This window comes from Xenopus laevis, chromosome 4L, assembly GCF_017654675.1.
Source record: "Xenopus laevis strain J_2021 chromosome 4L, Xenopus_laevis_v10.1, whole genome shotgun sequence".
NCBI classification, from domain to species: domain Eukaryota; kingdom Metazoa; phylum Chordata; class Amphibia; order Anura; family Pipidae; genus Xenopus; species Xenopus laevis.
This window is the reverse complement of record NC_054377.1, coordinates 150995101-151015230: the sequence shown is the minus strand read 5'-3', so window position 1 is coordinate 151015230 and position 20130 is coordinate 150995101. Positions and strand designations below refer to the sequence as shown.

Here is a 20130-nt window from a genome sequence, read left to right as displayed (position 1 = left end):
GACTCACTGACACACGCCTGTCCTCGGGGATTTGGTATTATCTGCAGAACCCCTGACATGTTCTACGGTGACACCGTGTTTTCACTCCTCCTTCCCCACCTCCGAGAGGGACAGGAATTCATTTCACTCTGGAATGCTCTGCTGCAGCCTCCATAGGAATAAATGATCCTTCTATTGTCAAGCTGCAACTCCCTGCAGCCCCTGAACAACTATGGCTTTTTCTGAAATAGATTAAAAGGTTTGATCACCTTTAAATTAACGTTTAGGGGCATATTTATCAAGGGTCGAACTTTGAATTTGAAAAACTTCGAAATTTGAATTCAAAAAGACCAACCGAAATGAAGTTTTTTTTGGCTGAATAGGTCAGTTTTTCGGTCGAATAGGTCCGTATTCGGCCGAATTCTAATCGTACAAATTGAAGTAATAGCATATTCGATTGAATTTGAATCAACGTTTTTCCCAAAAAGTCCACCAATTGACTTCAAATAGGTTTTAGGCGGTTCCCCATAGACTAAATCAGCAATTCAGCAATTAAATGGTGAATGGTCAAAGTCAAATTTTTAAAGAGACGGTACATGATACACAATTTATATATTCAAATTTTCACATTTTTTTTCAATATAGCTGGAAATTCGAATTTTTTGAATTCGAAAATTCACCTCGACCTTTGATAAATCTTCCGCTTAGTATGATGTAGAGAGAGATATTCTGAGGCAATTTGTAATTGGTTTTCATTTTTTATTATTTGTGGTTTTTGACTTATTTAGCTTTTTATTCAGCAGCTCTCCAGTTTGTAATTTCAGCCATCTGGTTGCTAGTGTCCAATTCCCATAGCAACCATGCACTGATTTGAATAAGAGACTGGAATATGAATAGGAGAGGCCTGAATAGAAAGGTGAGTAATAAAAAGTAACAATAACAATAAATTTGTAACCTTACAGAACATTTGTTTCTAAATGGGGTCAGTGACCCCTATTTGAAAGCTGGAAAGAGTCAAAATAAAAAGGCAAATAATTAAGAAACTATAAAAAATAGAAAATAAGGGCCAATTGGAAAGCAGGTAAGAATTGGTCACTCTATACTTAAACTAGCAGTTAAGTTAAAGGTGTATCACCCCTATTACTTCATTCCGTCGTATTGTAACCAAAATCTATTCTGTCTTCCAAGTTTTTCCCTTTAATGAGACTGGAGCATGTTGTTTATCCAGGACAAAGTAAAAACAACTGAAATTGCCCCAAACCTTCTCCCACGTTCCTGTCTCCGTCTGTGCGAGGAATGTGGCAAATTGGAAATAGTTCAGCCCAGGTGTGAAAAATGCTTTCAATCCACTAAAAACAAAATAAACTTTTATGGTTTCAGCCGAGGTGTAAACGGCAAAGCCCCCAATTTAGGTGCCACCAAGTGCTAATCAGGGAGGCGCATCATTAACGTGACTCAGTTTGTCTGGTAAACAGGGCGCCGCCGCCCAGCCTCTTTCTGGGAGACATAAACTTTACAGCTCACTGACATCTCTGCTATTTATACGGCCGACCCTTTGTTTTGTGCAGGAACTTCTGTTCTTTGGATCTAAACCCCCCGAGCTTAAAGGGACCCTCATCTTTATGGTGTTTGCAAAGGAGTGGCACTTATATTAGCCTGCTCCCTCCTCCCGTATGTATAATGGGCACACAATAAGCTATACCCTCATACTGTACTGTCTAAGGGAATCAATATGGCACCTCCCTCCTCCCATATGTATAAATACAAATATACAGAGAAGGAATGTTCTGGGCACACAATAAGCTATACCCTCATACTGTACTGTCTAAGGGAATCAATATGGCACCTCCCTCCTCCCATATGTATAAATACAAATATACAGAGAAGGAATGTTCTGGGCACACAATAAGCTATACCCTCATACTGTACTGTCTAAGGGAATCAATATGGCACCTCCTCCTCCCATATGTATAAATACAAATATACAGAGAAGGAATGTTCTGGGCACACAATAAGCTATACCCTCATACTGTACTGTCTAAGGGAATCAATATGGCACCTCCTCCTCCCATATGTATAAATACAAATATACAGAGAAGGAATGTTCTGGGCATACAATAAGCTATACCCTCATACTGTACTGTCTAAGGGAATCAATATGGCACCTCCTCCTCCCATATGTATAAATACAAATATACAGAGAAGGAATGTTCTGGGCACACAATAAGCTATACCCTCATACTGTACTGTCTAAGGGAATCAATATGGCACCTCCTCCTCCCATATGTATAAATACAAATATACAGAGAAGGAATGTTCTGGGCATACAATAAGCTATACCCTCATACTGTACTGTCTAAGGGAATCAATATGGCACCTCCTCCTCCCATATGTATAAATAGAAATATACAGAGAAGGAATGTTCTGGGCATACAATAAGCTATCCCTTTTACTGTTAGCCCAGTGTTTAACAGATGGTGCTCCAAGTCCAATGAGTTAAAGCCAACAGTTTCCCAAAAATCTAAACTTCTCAGCAACGACATAAAGTAGAAATTCCCCGGGGGAAATCCTGGTAAACGGTTTAATCCACCCATTAAATCTCCATTTATCCTTCTGTAAACCTCCCTTCAATGATTCAGGCCCAGTGCCATTAATTATATGTAGGGGGACCTCCTCCAACAGTAACAATTAATTGGGGCCAGTAAATATCAGGGGGATCAGATGTCAAATGAAGACGAAGCAGGACCCCCACTATGTTTGGAGATCTGAACCTTAATATAAGCACTGGAAATCATTGTGAAAAGTTCTTAAATACAGGAATTATTGTCGGCCATAGCCGTAAGTCAATGACTACATGGTAGGAATGTTTCCATTGTCATTTGAAAGTGGGGGGGAGGTTCTGCGTGAAATGCAGAAAGAAAAAGCAGAAAGAAACACAACAGACTCGTGAATAAGGAGAACATTATCATTAATTCCAAATCTTTCTCCCAAGATCAGGTGCAGAAACCTTGAATCTTCATGATGTCTCCATGAGCCTTGGTGTCTTCATGACAGCAAGATCCTCCCCAGATCCAAAGACAAGAAAGAAGACATTGTAAGAAAGTCAATTGTAAGGAGGTGGTAGGATTCACTGCCACTCTTCTCCCTCTGGTGGTTCCTCTAGGAACTATCATATACAGGTATGGGACCTGCTATCCAGAATACTCTGGATTTGGAGGTTTCCAGGTAACGGATCTTTCCGTAATTTGGATCTTCATACCTTTAGTCTACTAGAAAATCATATAAACATTAAATAAACCCAATCGGCTGGTTTTGCTTCCAATAAGGATTAATTATATCTTAGTTGGGATCAAGTACAAGCTACTGTATTTGGATAAAATGGAGACTATGGGAGACAGGCTTTCCATAATTTGGAGCTTTCAGAATAACTGGCTTTCCGGATAACAGATCCCATACCTGTACTTGAGGGCTCTTAGGTGCAGAGGCAGGATTCTCCACCTAGTGGACCTTAAAAGTGGAAGGGTGGCCGAGTGAAAAGTATAATGGCTGAATATATAAAGAACTATAGTAGGACGAGCTCCTTAGAGAGGGGCCTTGACCAAATACTGGACCAAAAAAAGTGGCTTCAACTCAAGATTAGTGATGGGCGAATAATTTTGCCTGGCACGAATTCACAGCTAATTTCTGCGTTTCACACACCGGCGAATAAATTCACGAATCTCAAGAGAAAATTCACCGGCGCCAATTTTCGATTTTCACGATTTTTTCATGAAAACCTTTGAATTCCTCAATTTTTTTGAGAAAACGTTCGAATTGCTAGATTTTTTCGTGAGAACATTCGAATTGCGCGATTTTAGTGAAAACTTTCGAATTGCTTGATTTTTCTGTGAAAACGTTTGAATTGCTTGAATTTTTTGTGAAAACGTTTGAATTGCTCGATTTTTTCGTGAATCCATTCCAATTTCAAGATTTTTTTGTGAACTTACTGATTTTCGCAAATTTTTCTGCGAAGCGAAATGGGAGAAATTCGCCAATCCATACTCAAGATGTCCGACAACAACTGCTATTAACCATTCCAAATTAGGCAGCTGTTTCCCCGATAAAAACTACTACTGATTCTGAGGGGACCATGAAGAATTTCAGGGATTACTGTGTAAAGCTTTGCAAAATTAATACAATTCCAACTGAATATATTTTTGCACCAATTCAAAAAAAAAAAAAAAATATTTCACAAACATTATTTCACAAACAAGAATCCAACGCTTTTTAATATTTTCCGAACATAAGACTTCTATAGGTCTCATTTCTGAATTTCTCCCCACCCCCAACACCATTTTCGATTTTCCTTTTTACATCAGCAAGTGAAGACGACCAGGTCCTTCCGCTTAGTGGCATCGCTTCTTTTTGAAATTATTGCAACATATTCCTGATTTAGTAAAAAGCTGCGAGCCGACGGCAAGGAGATAAGTGATGTCACGGAATATTTAGACTAAAGACGGAGAAAGAACAGACTCTGCTATCACGGAGTGGGGCGGACAGGCGGAGAGAGGGGTGAAGGCAATTTAAAACAAAGAAAGGGTTTCTTTATGATTTTGGCTTGAAGATGAATGACTCTATCAAGGGAAACGCTCTTGATAAATATATTACATAGTCACACAATCTACTTTGTACATACAACCAGGATCCATCTCATTTATCCTCAATATAATACAGCAAGCATCCTATTTAGAAACTGCCGAAATTAACAAAAAAAATTAACAAAAATATTTCATTCGTAGCCTATTCTGAACTCATCAACTATTTGCTTTATTTCTATTATTCAAGAACGTCAACATCCCTTTTCTGAGCAAATGTTGATCCTGATATCTCTACCTCAGACCTAGCGAAATTCATAACATTTGATCAAACGGCGAAGAACGACATTTTTAGCATTTTGATGCCAAATTTTGCTTGTCTGTGATGAGGATGATTTTATTTTAAATCCAGTGAAATTTCACAGAGACTTTATGATACTCTCTATCCACTTTGTTTCCTCTTGACATCTCAATCTCCGACTCCATTATTGTGTTTGAGAAGTTGAGAAACATCTTTTTGTGTGGCAAAATTACAAAAATGAAATTGAAACATTTTTCCTACCTGTCAAATTGTAATTCATTTCAATTCAGTGGAATTAATTTTTTTGGGGAGGAAATCTCTGGACACACTATCCACATCATTTTCAAAGAAAGGGTTTCTTTATGATTTTGGCTTGAAGATGAATGACTCTATCAAGGGAAATGCTCTTGATAAATATATTACATAGTCACACAATCTACTTTGTACATATGACCAGGATCCATCTCATTTATCCTCAAAATAATGCAAAGAGGCTTCCTATTTAGAAATGGCCAAAATTAACAAAAACATATTTCATTTGTAGCCTATTCTGAACTCATCAATTATTTGCTTCCTTGTTTCTTTCTATTATTCAAGAACTTCAACATCCCTTTTCTTAGAAAATGTTGATCCTGATATCTCCACCTCAGACCTAGCGAAATTCATAACATTTAATCAAAAGGCGAAGAACGCCATTTTTAGCATTTTGATGCCAAATTTTGCTTGTCCGTAATGAGGATGATTTTATTTTAAATCCAGTGGAATTTCACAGAGACTCTATCCACTTTGTTTCCTCTTGACATCTCAATCTCCGACTCCATTACTGTGTTTGAGAAGTTGAGAAATATCTTTTTGTTTGGCAAAATTACAAAAATGAAATTGAAACATTTTTCCTACCTGTCAAATTGTAATTCATTTCAATTCAGTGGAATTTATTTTTCTTTTTTTTGGGGAGGAAATCTCTGGAAACAATATCCACATCATTTTCAAAGAAAGGGTTTCTTTATGATTTTGGCTTGAAGATGAATGACTCTATCAAGGGAAACGCTCTTGATAAATATATTACATAGTCACACAATCTACTTTGTACATACAACCAGGATCCATCTCATTTATCCTCAATATAATACAGCAAGCATCCTATTTAGAAACTGACGAAATTAACAAAAAAGTTTTACAAAAATATTTCATTTGTAGCCTATTCTGAACTCATCAACTATTTGCTTTATTTCTATTATTCAAGAACGTCAACATCCCTTTTCTGAGCAAATGTTGATCCTGATATCTCCACCTCAGACCTAGCGAAATTCATAAGATTTGATCAAAAGGCGAAGAACGCCATTTTTAGCATTTTGATGCCAAATTTTGCTTGTCTGTAATGAGGATGATTTTATTTTAAATCCAGTGAAATTTCAGAGACTTTATGATACTCTATCCACTTTGTTTCCTCTTGACATCTCAATCTCCGACTCCATTATTGTGTTTGAGAAGTTGAGAAACATCTTTTTGTGTGGCAAAATTACAAAAATGAAATTGAAACATTTTTCCTACCTGTCAAATTGTAATTCATTTCAATTCAGTGGAATTAATTTTTTTGGGGAGGAAATCTCTGGACACACTATCCACATCATTTTCAAAGAAAGGGTTTCTTTATGATTTTGGCTTGAAGATGAATGACTCTATCAAGGGAAATGCTCTTGATAAATATATTACATAGTCACACAATCTACTTTGTACATATGACCAGGATCCATCTCATTTATCCTCAAAATAATGCAAAGAGGCTTCCTATTTAGAAATGGCCAAAATTAACAAAAACATATTTCATTTGTAGCCTATTCTGAACTCATCAATTATTTGCTTCCTTGTTTCTTTCTATTATTCAAGAACTTCAACATCCCTTTTCTTAGAAAATGTTGATCCTGATATCTCCACCTCAGACCTAGCGAAATTCATAACATTTGATCAAAAGGCGAAGAACGCCATTTTTAGCATTTTGATGCCAAATTTTGCTTGTCCGTAATGAGGATGATTTTATTTTAAATCCAGTGGAATTTCACAGAGACTCTATCCACTTTGTTTCCTCTTGACATCTCAATCTCCGACTCCATTACTGTGTTTGAGAAGTTGAGAAATATCTTTTTGTTTGGCAAAATTACAAAAATGAAATTGAAACATTTTTCCTACCTGTCAAATTGTAATTCATTTCAATTCAGTGGAATTTATTTTTCTTTTTTTGGGGAGGAAATCTCTGGAAACAATATCCACATCATTTTCAAAGAAAGGGTTTCTTTATGATTTTGGCTTGAAGATGAATGACTCTATCAAGGGAAATGCTCTTGATAAATATATTACATAGTCACACAATCTACTTTGTACATACAACCAGGATCCATCTCATTTATCCTCAATATAATACAGCAAGCATCCTATTTAGAAACTGACGAAATTAACAAAAAAGTTTTACAAAAATATTTCATTTGTAGCCTATTCTGAACTCATCAACTATTTGCTTTATTTCTATTATTCAAGAACGTCAACATCCCTTTTCTGAGCAAATGTTGATCCTGATATCTCCACCTCAGACCTAGCGAAATTCATAAGATTTGATCAAAAGGCGAAGAACGCCATTTTTAGCATTTTGATGCCAAATTTTGCTTGTCTGTAATGAGGATGATTTTATTTTAAATCCAGTGAAATTTCAGAGACTTTATGATACTCTATCCACTTTGTTTCCTCTTGACATCTCAATCTCCGACTCCATTATTGTGTTTGAGAAGTTGAGAAATATCTTTTTGTTTGGCAAAATTACAAAAATGAAATTGAAACATTTTTCCTACCTGTCAAATTGTAATTCATTTCAATTCAGTGGAATTAATTTTTTTGGGGAGGAAATCTCTGGACACACTATCCACATCATTTTCAAAGAAAGGGATTCTTTATGATTTTGGCTTGAAGATGAATGACTCTATCAAGGGAAACGCTCTTGATAAATATATTACATAGTCACACAATCTACTTTGTACATATGACCAGGATCCATCTCATTTATCCTCAAAATAATACAACGATCATCCTATTTAGAAACGGCCAAAATTAACAAAAAAGTATTTCATTTGTAGCCTATTCTGATCTCATCAATTATTTGCTTCCTTGTTTCTTTCTATTATTCAAGAACTTCAACATCCCTTTTGGAGCAAATGTTGATCCTGATATCTCCACCTCAGACCTAGCAAAACTCATAACATTTTATCAAAAGGCGAAGAACGCCATTTGTAGCATTTTGATGCCAAATTTTGTTTGTCCGTGATGAGGATGATTTTATTTTAAATCCAGTGGAATTTCACAGAGACTCTATCCACTTTGTTTCCTCTTGACATCTCAATCTCCGACTCCATTACTGTGTTTGAGAAGTTGAGAAATATCTTTTTGTTTGGCAAAATTACAAAAATGAAATTGAAACATTTTTCCTACCTGTCAAATTGTAATTCATTTCAATTCAGTGGAATTTTTTTTTTTTTTTGGGGAGGAAATCTCTGGACACACTATCCACATCATTTTCAATCCATCAGGATCCATCTCATTTATCCTCAAAATAATACAACGATCACCCTATTTAGAAACGGCCAAAATTTAACAAAAAAATATTTCATTTGTAGCCTATTCTGAACTAATCAACTATTTGCTTCCTTGTTTCTTTCTATTAATCAAGAACTTCAACATCCCTCTCTGAGCAAATGTTGATCCTGATATCTCCACCTCAGACCTAGCGAAATTCATAACATTGGATCAAAAAGTCGAAGCCATTTTTAGCATTTTTATACCAAATTTTGCTTGTCCGTAATGAGGATGATTTTATTTTAATTACAGTAAAAAAAATTGATGATAATCTATCCGCTTTGTTTCCTCTTGACATCTCAATCTCCGACTCCATTACTGTGTTTGAGAAGTTGAGAAACATCTTTTTGTTTGGCAAAATTACAAAAATGAAATTGAAACATTTTTCCTACCTGTCAAATTGTAATTCATTTCAATTCAGTGGAATTTCTTTTTTTTGGGGGGGGGGGGAAATCACAGGACACACTATCCACATAATTTTTAAAGAAAGTTTTTTAGGAAAATGTTGACATCTTCATTTTCAACAAGGATCTAGCAAAGCCTGTTATTTTCTACTGGAAATTACAGAATATCTTCTTTTTTCTTTTATAAAATAGAAACCAACATTTCCTACCCACCAACTTTTATCGGCAAAATATATATCAATTTTATTAAAGGGGAACTATTGTGATAATAAAAATTTAATTTAAGCTTCATCGCATTAAAATAAGGAACTTTCTAAAGATAATCAATTAAAAATTCGACATAATTTCTGAAATAATCATGTTACGCTTCCCTCTATCAGCGTCTCACTTCAATGTCTCTTCAGACAGGAGTCAAATCTCTTTTTTGTTACAGAAAATAAAAGATTTACATTTTTATCAGTCTGTACAAGTTTTATTATTACAGGGAAATTCAGGACTTCTAATATTTTCATGGAAACATTAAGACACTTTTTAACGCAATCATTGCTCTTGAATTTTTATCAATCAAATCAAATCAAATGTTTGCTAAACCCAAATATAATTTTTTTAAAATTACATTGTAAAAAAATAAAATTAAGGATGCACCAAATCCAGGATTCGGCCGAATCCTTCTGCCCGGCCAAACCGAATCTAAATGCTAATTTGCATATGCAAATTAGGGGTGGGAGGGAAATCTTGTGACTTTTTGTCACAAATCAAGGAAATAAAAAATGTTTTCCCCTTCCCACCCCTAATTTGCATATGCATATTAGGATTCAGATTTGGTTCGGGTGAATCTTTCGTGAAGGATTCGGGGGTTCGGTCGAATCCAAAAGAGTGGATTCGGTGAATCCCTAAAAAAAATCAAATACCTTTAATTTTTCATTTTTTCATAGTTTTCAGTTGCACTAAAAAATGCTTTAAATCGCCAATTACTGTAGTGATATTACTGGCATGTCTGGGGTTAATGAAATGTACATTTTCTGAACTTACAGGCATGCCTGGGGTTAATGGAGTGCTCGTTTTCTGTACTGATCGTACTGAGATATCTGGGTAACTATGGCTACAGAGAGTGCCAAAGGGGGGTGGTCTAAAATCTAAGCCTCAATTTCACCTTAGGGCCTGTATTTTGGGATTGTTCATGTACAAAGTTAGTTGAATGGGTAGGGATTAGTGATGGGTGAATTTGGGGTGCTTCCCATGAAATTCATGAAACGGCAAAAAATTCAACTAAACATCGCCGCCGTCTCGGTTTTGACGCTGGCATCTGATTTTTTTTTTGAGGCCGCCGAATTTTCTCGGCAGTTTCGTGAATTTATTCACTGCAAATTCGGGCCTGGTAAATAAATTCGCCCATCACTAGTAGGGATACAGCAGGTACACCTATGGTTTTTTTCCCCCCTTGGGGTTAAATTCTCAGGTGAGCCCCAGATATAGCAGTCACACTGCATAAAGCAAAGTGGTCACATGACTTCAGTAACAGGGGGGGGGGAATAAAGACAGGTCTTACTTCATGTCCAGTATCTCCTCCATCTGTTTTCTACGATCTTCCCGCAGGTTAGACAGGTGGGCTTCTTTCTCTGCCAGCGAGTGCTGAGAGGAGGCCAGTCGGCCTTTGGTAGAGTCCAGCTCTTGCCTCGTCTTGTCAAGAGCGTTCATCAGTTCCTCTATCTGCAGCCATGGGAAAGAATATTGTAAACTCATTAGGAAACATTAAAGGGGACCCCAACATTTATTCAAAATCCTATTTTATCACATTAGTCAAGCAAAGTGAACTTTAATTACACAATATAAATTATTTGAATCTTGTTTCCTTCAATCTGGGAATTCATAATTATAACAAGCATGTAGGAGCCATTTTGTCATCTCAGAATCTTGTTTGTGCACCAGAATGAGGGACCTGATGTCCATCCCCATGTCCTGGTTACACAATTAAATGGTGAAGAGAACGGGGGAATGTGGGGAGAGCAGTGACATGTAGGAAGTGCTGAATGGAAAGTGAAAGTAATTGTCTAAGGAGGAGGGGCAGACAATATTTGATTGACAGCTGAGATATTTAAATGAGTTTACAACAGCTATGAATGCTTAAATAAAAAATAGTAATTGGATTTCATGTTTAATTTGAAAAGGACTTTTACTGTACAGATTTTTGTGTCTGGGTGACAGGTCAACTTTAAGTACTTCATGACGAACAATGCTTTCTTTAAATAAAAATAAGATTCTCCATGAATAATAACCTGCACTTCAGGAACCTCACAGTTTAGTTTATACATTGTATGTCCTTATAATTTGGATTTTTATTAACTCCCATACTGTACTGTCTAAGGGAATCAATATGGCACCTCCCTCCTCCCATATGTATAATTAAAAAAATACAGAGAAGGAATGTTCTGGGCACACAATAAGCTATACCCTCATACTGTACTGTCTAAGGGAATCAATATGGCACCTCCTCCTCCCATATGTATAAATACAAATATACAGAGAAGGAATGTTCTGGGCACACAATAAGCTATACCCTCATACTGTACTGTCTAAGGGAATCAATATGGCACCTCCTCCTCCCATATGTATAAATACAAATATACAGAGAAGGAATGTTCTGGGCACACAATAAGCTATACCCTCATTCTGTACAGTCTAAGGGGATCAATATGGCACCTCCCTCCTCCCATATGTATAAATACAAATATACAGAGAAGGAATGTTCTGGGCACACAATAAGATATACCCTCATACTGTACTGTCTAAGGGAATCAATATGGCACCTCCTCCTCCCATATGTATAAATACAAATATACAGAGAAGGAATGTTCTGGGCACACAATAAGCTATACCCTCATACTGTACAGTCTAAGGGGATCAATATGGCACCTCCCTCCTCCCATATGTATAAATACAAATATACAGAGAAGGAATGTTCTGGGCACACAATAAGATATACCCTCATACTGTACTCTCTAAGGGAATCAATATGGCACCTCCTCCTCCCATATGTATAAATACAAATATACAGAGAAGGAATGTTCTGGGCACACAATAAGCTATACCTTCATACTGTACTGTCTAAGGGAATCAATATGGCACCTCCCTCCTCCCATATGTATAAATACAAATATACAGAGAAGGAATGTTCTGGGCACACAATAAGATATACCCTCATACTGTACTGTCTAAGGGAATCAATATGGCACCTCCTCCTCCCATATGTATAAATACAAATATACAGAGAAGGAATGTTCTGGGCACACAATAAGCTATACCCTCATACTGTACAGTCTAAGGGGATCAATATGGCACCTCCCTCCTCCCATATGTATAAATACAAATATACAGAGATGGAATGTTCTGGGCACACAATAAGATATAACCTCATACTGTACTGTCTAAGGGAATCAATATGGCACCTCCTCCTCCCATATGTATAAATACAAATATACAGAGAAGGAATGTTCTGGGCACACAATAAGCTATACCTTCATACTGTACTGTCTAAGGGAATCAATATGGCACCTCCCTCCTCCCATATGTATAAATACAAATATACAGAGAAGGAATGTTCTGGGCACACAATAAGATATACCCTCATACTGTACTGTCTAAGGGAATCAATATGGCACCTCCTCCTCCCATATGTATAAATACAAATATACAGAGAAGGAATGTTCTGGGCACACAATAAGCTATACCCTCATACTGTACAGTCTAAGGGGATCAATATGGCACCTCCCTCCTCCCATATGTATAAATACAAATATACAGAGAAGGAATGTTCTGGGCACACAATAAGATATACCCTCATACTGTACTGTCTAAGGGAATCAATATGGCACCTCCTCCTCCCATATGTATAAATACAAATATACAGAGAAGGAATGTTCTGGGCACACAATAAGCTATACCCTCATACTGTACAGTCTAAGGGGATCAATATGGCACCTCCCTCCTCCCATATGTATAAATACAAATATACAGAGATGGAATGTTCTGGGCACACAATAAGATATAACCTCATACTGTACTGTCTAAGGGAATCAATATGGCACCTCCTCCTCCCATATGTATAAATACAAATATACAGAGAAGGAATGTTCTGGGCACACAATAAGCTATACCTTCATACTGTACTGTCTAAGGGAATCAATATGGCACCTCCCTCCTCCCATATGTATAAATACAAATATACAGAGAAGGAATGTTCTGGGCACACAATAAGATATACCCTCATACTGTACTGTCTAAGGGAATCAATATGGCACCTCCTCCTCCCATATGTATAAATACAAATATACAGAGAAGGAATGTTCTGGGCACACAATAAGCTATACCCTCATACTGTACAGTCTAAGGGGATCAATATGGCACCTCCCTCCTCCCATATGTATAAATACAAATATACAGAGAAGGAATGTTCTGGGCACACAATAAGATATACCCTCATACTGTACTGTCTAAGGGAATCAATATGACACCTCCTCCTCCCATATGTATAAATACAAATATACAGAGAAGGAATGTTCTGGGCACACAATAAGCTATACCTTCATACTGTACTGTCTAATGGAATCAATATGGCACCTCCCTCCTCCCATATGTATAAATACAAATATACAGAGAAGGAATGTTCTGGGCACACAATAAGATATACCCTCATACTGTACTGTCTAAGGGAATCAATATGGCACCTCCTCCTCCCATATGTATAAATACAAATATACAGAGAAGGAATGTTCTGGGCACACAATAAGCTATACCCTCATACTGTACAGTCTAAGGGGATCAATATGGCACCTCCCTCCTCCCATATGTATAAATACAAATATACAGAGATGGAATGTTCTGGGCACACAATAAGATATACCCTCATACTGTACTGTCTAAGGGAATCAATATGGCACCTCCTCCTCCCATATGTATAAATACAAATATACAGAGAAGGAATGTTCTGGGCACACAATAAGCTATACCTTCATACTGTACTGTCTAAGGGAATCAATATGGCACCTCCCTCCTCCCATATGTATAAATACAAATATACAGAGAAGGAATGTTCTGGGCACACAATAAGATATACCCTCATACTGTACTGTCTAAGGGAATCAATATGGTACCTCCTCCTCCCATATGTATAAATACAAATATACAGAGAAGGAATGTTCTGGGCACACAATAAGCTATACCCTCATACTGTACAGTCTAAGGGGATCAATATGGCACCTCCCTCCTCCCATATGTATAAATACAAATATACAGAGAAGGAATGTTCTGGGCACACAATAAGATATACCCTCATACTGTACTGTCTAAGGGAATCAATATGGCACCTCCTCCTCCCATATGTATAAATACAAATATACAGAGAAGGAATGTTCTGGGCTCACTCTCACACTGTACTATCTATTGGAAGACTAATGGTATATTTAAAGGGATACTGTCATGGGGAAAAAAAAAATTTTCAAAATGAATCAGTTAATAGTGCTGCTCCATCAGAATTCTGCATTTCTCATTTCTCAAAAGAGCAAACAGATTTTTTTATATTCAATTTTGAAATCTGACATGGGGCTAGACATATTGTCAGTTTCCCAGTTGCCCTCAGTCATGTGACTTGTGCTCTGATAAACTTCAATCACTCTTTACTGCTGTACTGCAAGTTGGAGTGATATCTACCCCCTCCCTTTCCCCCCCAGCAGCCAAACAAAAGAACAATGGGAAGATAACCAGATAACAGCTCTCTAACACAAGATAACAGCTGCCTGGTAGATCTAAGAAGAACACTCAATAGTAAAATCCAGGTCCCACTGAGACACATTCAGTTAAGCTTGCCATAGACGCAAAGATCTGATTGTAAGAATCGAGGATTCTTACGATTTTCGGACCATGTGTGGGGAGTCCCGACATTTTTCGTCCGGTGGAGATCGGTCGTTTGGTCGATCGGACAGGTTAGAAAATTTCTGTCGGCTGCCGATAATATCTCTGCATGTATTGCCGATCGTACGATTTTCAGTGGGAGACTGTCACCAGCTTTGGTTGGACATAGATATCGTACGATTGCTGTCAGGGGCAGAACATTGCTGATCTGTTCTAAAACTAATCTGACTGGTAAGACTTTGATCTGAATGGTTAGTGGCGGGTCGGGAGATGGGAAAGTCCGATTGTACGATGATTCGTACGATCGGATCTTTGCATCTATGGCCAGCTTAACATTGAGAAGGAAAAACAGCAGCCTGCCAGAAAGCATTTCTCTCCTAAAAGTCAGTCACAAGTCACATGACCAGGGGCAGCTGGGAAATTGACAAAATGTCTAGCCCCATGTCAGATTTCAAAATTGAATATAAAGAAATCTCTTTGCTCTTTTGAGAAATGGATTTCAGTGCAGAATTCTGCTGGAGCAGCACTATTAACTGATGTGTTTTGAAAAAAACATGTTTTCCTTTAAGGAATATTTCACCTTTGTCACTCCAGTAATTCCTCACTAACATTTATCAGAGTTTTGTGGGGAACTTCTCTGCTGGTGATAAGACCATGAGGGAAATACATGGGAATTAAGGAAAATATTTAGAAAAAAGTCTTGATAGAGAAACCTCTTCCCTTGTAAAATGCCGTGTGTGAGTGTGAAATAAACACACTTAAAGATACAGGGGTTTTGGTCACAATGGTTCTTTTATAATGTCAGTGTCATGACACGGATTTGCATCAGAGCAGATACAAAAATATTTCATCTGCTGAGAAACACAGCGATGAGTTTATAATGAAACACGCCAGATGCACGCAATAATAAAGGGATGTCCTGATTGGGCCCTGGGTAAATTGTGGGGCCCAGAGTTTTAATGCATACCTCCCAACTGTCCCTTTTTCAAAGGGACAGTCCCTTTTTGACAGCTCAACCTGCAGTCCCTCATTTGTACTGGAAAGTCCCTATTTTCTCTGCACTGAACAGCCAGAAAAAGAAACAAAGTTTCTAACTTAATTGGCTTTTGGCAGAGTCCAGAACAGCTAACAGGTGCAAATAAGATACTTTGTAACAATTTTGAGATAAGAAAATAAGTAATTGTAATATTTTCAAACTTTCATAACCTGCCAAATTTTGTAAAATGGAAATGATAATTAGGGGGTGTCGCCACAACATGGGCGTGGTCAAAAATGTCATTGCGCTACGCCCGCCAAATGTTTTTGTCCCTCTTTTTCCTTCCAAAATGTTGGGAGGTATGTTTTAATGGAGGAAAAGGGGCTTGATTGGGTGTAACAGGGTTTGGCCAAGGTGACAGTTGGTATGGGCAAGTATACTCTTTAGCTGAGCAATTTTATTAAACTGGGGCCCCATACTAGTTACTACAGCCCACTGGCTAGGGGCCCGGGTGGGGAGGGGCCTGTTAACTAAGTCGTATGGGGCCTCATTATTTTCTAGGGATGCACCGAATCCAGGATATGGTTCAGGATTCAGCCTTTTTCAGCAGGATTCAGATTCAGCCGAATCCTTCTGTCTGGCCGAACCGAATCCTAATTTGCATATGTAAATTAGAGGCGGGAAGGAAAATCACATGACTTTTCATTTGCATATTGATGCAAATACATCTGTTGGTTATGAGAGTGGAAGAGCTGAATACAGATAATCACTATGGGGTATCCAAATATTCCCTTCTGGCCAATGGCACCCGGAGTGTTTTAATCACCACTTCTAGTTTCTTCCTCACAGCGCCCCCTATTGAGTGGATCATAAACACCAGCAACACTATGTATATATTTATATGAAGTTACATAACACTTTCTAATAATTTATACAAAACTGGAGTCTTCTGATGATTTCATAAACAAGGGATAGAGAATGAATGATAGGATTTGGGGGGCTGCACATTTTACTGTCAGGAGGTGCAGGGGGTTTAGTACCAATTTAATACAGAGCATTGTTACTACTAATATCAAGAAGGTGCTGTAGGGCAGTGCTGGGACCCCAAGGCTTCGCTCTTGGAGCAGGACTTGTTCTCCGCTGGGCCCCAGACAAATCAGAACCAATAAGCCTGGGGTTTGGCCCTTTAGTGGCCCCGCAGTATCATAATGAGGTGAGTTGGGGTTACAGATCAGGGACTCAATTCCCAGCCTATAACATACCTCCCAACATTTTGAAAATAAAAAGAGGGATAAAAAAGTTGAAGCATAGCGTGGTGACCACGCCCATTTTTGTGGCCACACCCCTAATTACCATGTTCATTTTACCAAATTTGGCAGGTTACGAAAGTCTGAACATCTGGGTTTTTTTTTCCAGTTATTACAGTTTTGCTAATGAAGGTGAATTGCCCTTTAAGCTGTGAGTCTAACTTCTCCCAAGAGACCTGTTATCTTATATTGTTACAATTACTTATTTGCTTATCTCGAAATTGTTACAAAAGTATTTTATCTGCAGCTGTGGTTGTTGCTGTTCTGGGCTCTCTGCCAAAAGCCAATTAAGTTAGAAACTTTGTTTCTTTTTCTGGCTGTTCAGTGCAGAGAAAAATGGGACTTTCCAGTACAAACGAGGGAGTGCGGATTCAGCTGTCAAAAGAGGGAATGTCCCTCTATAAAACGGGACAGTTGGGAGGTGTGATATAGCAATGAGACTGTTATATAACTGAATTGGTTAAGGGGGCCCTGACCAAACGTTGGATCCTATAAGGGGGTTCCCCTGCTCCCCTCCCTTTCCTGCTACAAATGCCCCATGGACGGAGCTTTTTGCCTTCAATCCTTTGCTCACAGCTCAGTCCCTTACAATAAGGAACAACTGCAACGTCGTTAAATTAATGATTTGCTGAAAGATCTGGGCTAATTGGAGGCTCTTCCATGTGCAGAGGGGCGGCCGATGGGAAGAAATATGTTTGAATCCAATAAGTGCCACTTATTCACTGTATGATCTGGAAAAAGTCACTTCTTTATGTGCTTAACCCCCTTCATCTGTTCTGCTTTCATCTTCCTTTTCTCTGTCCTCTGTTTGGCCTTTGCTAAAAGCTTGTAGGGTGTGACGGCTCCTTTGTGTTGGGTAAGTGCTCAGGGGATTGTGGGTAATGGAGGCTACAATGGGGCAACTATAGACAAGTCTGGTCACAGGGGGACAGGGGAGCCCCGACAGTGGGGTCTAATTCCTCAATAAGTGGAAAGAACCCCCTTTAACCAGCCACTCTCCTACCTGTGGGGACAGGGGTCATATATACATATATATGTCACTGAGAAGCTGCGTCACTCTCTAGGGTGCATATTCCCTTTAATTCTGTATTATAGCACAGGTACAGGGAAGGGCACAGGGGGCTTCAGCCAGGGCCCTAAAGGGAGAAAAATGTAGCAAAACAGAGAGATCCCATAAAACTATGGCAGCATAGGTATTCCCTGTACTAAGCACAATTCAGCAGGAACAGTCCCCTAAATTTGCTCATAGTCTGTACAGAGAGATCCCATAAAACTATGGCAGCATAGGTATTCCCTGTACTAAGCACAATTCAGCAGGAACAGTCCCTAAGTTTGCTCATAGTCTGTACAGAGAGATCCCATAAAACTATGGCAGCATAGGTATTCCCTGTACTAAGCACAATTCAGCAGGAACAGACCCTAAGTTTGCTCATAGTCTGTACAGAGAGATCCCATAAAACTATGGCAGCATAGGTATTCCCTGTACTAAGCACAATTCAGCAGGAACAGTCCCCTAAATTTGCTCATAGTCTGTACAGAGAGATCCCATAAAACTATGGCAGCATAGGTATTCCCTGTACTAAGCACAATTCAGCAGGAAAAGCCCTTAAATTTGCTCATAGTCTGTACAGAGAGATCCCATAAAACTATAGCAGCATAGGTATTCCGCTGTACTAAGCACAATTCAGCAGGAACAGTCCCTAAATTTGCTCATAATCTGTCCACAAAGCTACAAATGTCCATGTGCCAATGCTGTTACAGTAGGACAGAAAGGGGCTCCCCATTAGACAAATATCTATTTAAGTTTGTACAGAAAGTCTTTCCAGCTTATAAAACTTATGAAACTTCACCCCACAATGGCCTAATTGTGCAATAGCTTGGAGCCTAGGGCATCCCTTTCTTTTATACAATAATGGTGCACTTTCCCTTTAATACAGAGTGTTTCCATAATTAAGCACTGAATCAGAATGGCATATTGTGTGCCCATTGCCGTCCCGAGCCAGAAGGCCAGCAGGCTGCAGTGTGGGCAAGGCAATTCCTTGGGGCCAGTAACAATTAGGCAGTGTAATTTGCAGCGGGGGCTGTAGATAAGTCCTGTGAGTGGAGCTCACTTTCTAACTGGTGTTAAAGCCCAGGGCTGTCAGACGGGCCCTTCTGCTCAATGTCACTCACACTGTGTATAAAAGGTGACTAAAGTGAGTACAAATGTTGATCTTTGGAGCAGGCGAGTCTACAGCCCTGCAGACATCTAGTATTTCATGTGCGGGGTCAGAGAGGGGGAGAGGACACGCTTTTAGGCCGGCATTTGCCAAAATATCATTCTTTGCCCAATGTTCCCCCCTGTCCTACTAATCCCCAAATCCTCGGCCCAATCTGATCAGTGACCATCCGCCAGGAAAGCACCCGTCTCTGATTATTAGTAAATGGGAATATTAGACAAAGGCTGCTGTTTCCACAATGATCAGTCAGGAGATATTGATTTAATGCTATGTAACGACTTGCCCAATACTTCCGCCTGCCTTTAATGTGACATTATAAATTGAAGTACAATAAGAGAAGAATAATAAGAGAAGAATAATAAGAGGTACAATACGAGAAGAATAGGGAACGGCTCTGTCACAGTTCATTTGCTGAATTCTCAGCAGTCGGAACAAAAGGCTCTCGTTTAATTCAGGGGGTGTGAATTACTAGTGACAAAGAATGAGGGATTTTAAAAGAGTTTAATAAAACACTGAGAATAGCAATTGTTCTTACAGTTCTTTAGATAAACAGTCACTGTGGTTTAATTTCCTTTAGCCATGCTTCTGTTTCTCTGCTGCCACTGGGACAGAATGTTCTGTTATACAGATAGCTAGAATCTCAGCTGCCATAAAGCAGGACAGGACTGCTGCTTACAATGGGGATCAGATAAGATCTGTGCAGCCACTGGGGCAGAATGTTCTGTTATACAGATAGCTAGAATCTCAGCTGCCATAAAGCAGGACAGGACTGCTGCTTACAATGGGGATCAGATAGGATCTGTGCAGCCACTGGGACAGAATGTTCTGTTATACAGATAGCTAGA

The 20130-nt window shown here is 38.6% G+C and overlaps 1 protein-coding gene across 6 annotated transcripts in view; it reads right to left on the bottom strand.

The window, feature by feature from the left end:
• Nucleotides 1-20130, bottom strand: part of LOC108704021 (ERC protein 2-like) — a 528894-nt gene that overhangs the window by 261587 nt on the left and 247177 nt on the right. For all 6 annotated transcript variants that reach the window (XM_041590955.1, XM_041590958.1, XM_041590956.1 and 3 more), the window contains one exon: nucleotides 10426-10586. In XM_041590955.1, the coding sequence (XP_041446889.1) occupies nucleotides 10426-10586 (161 nt within the window). The remainder of the gene's footprint in view (nucleotides 1-10425; nucleotides 10587-20130) is intronic.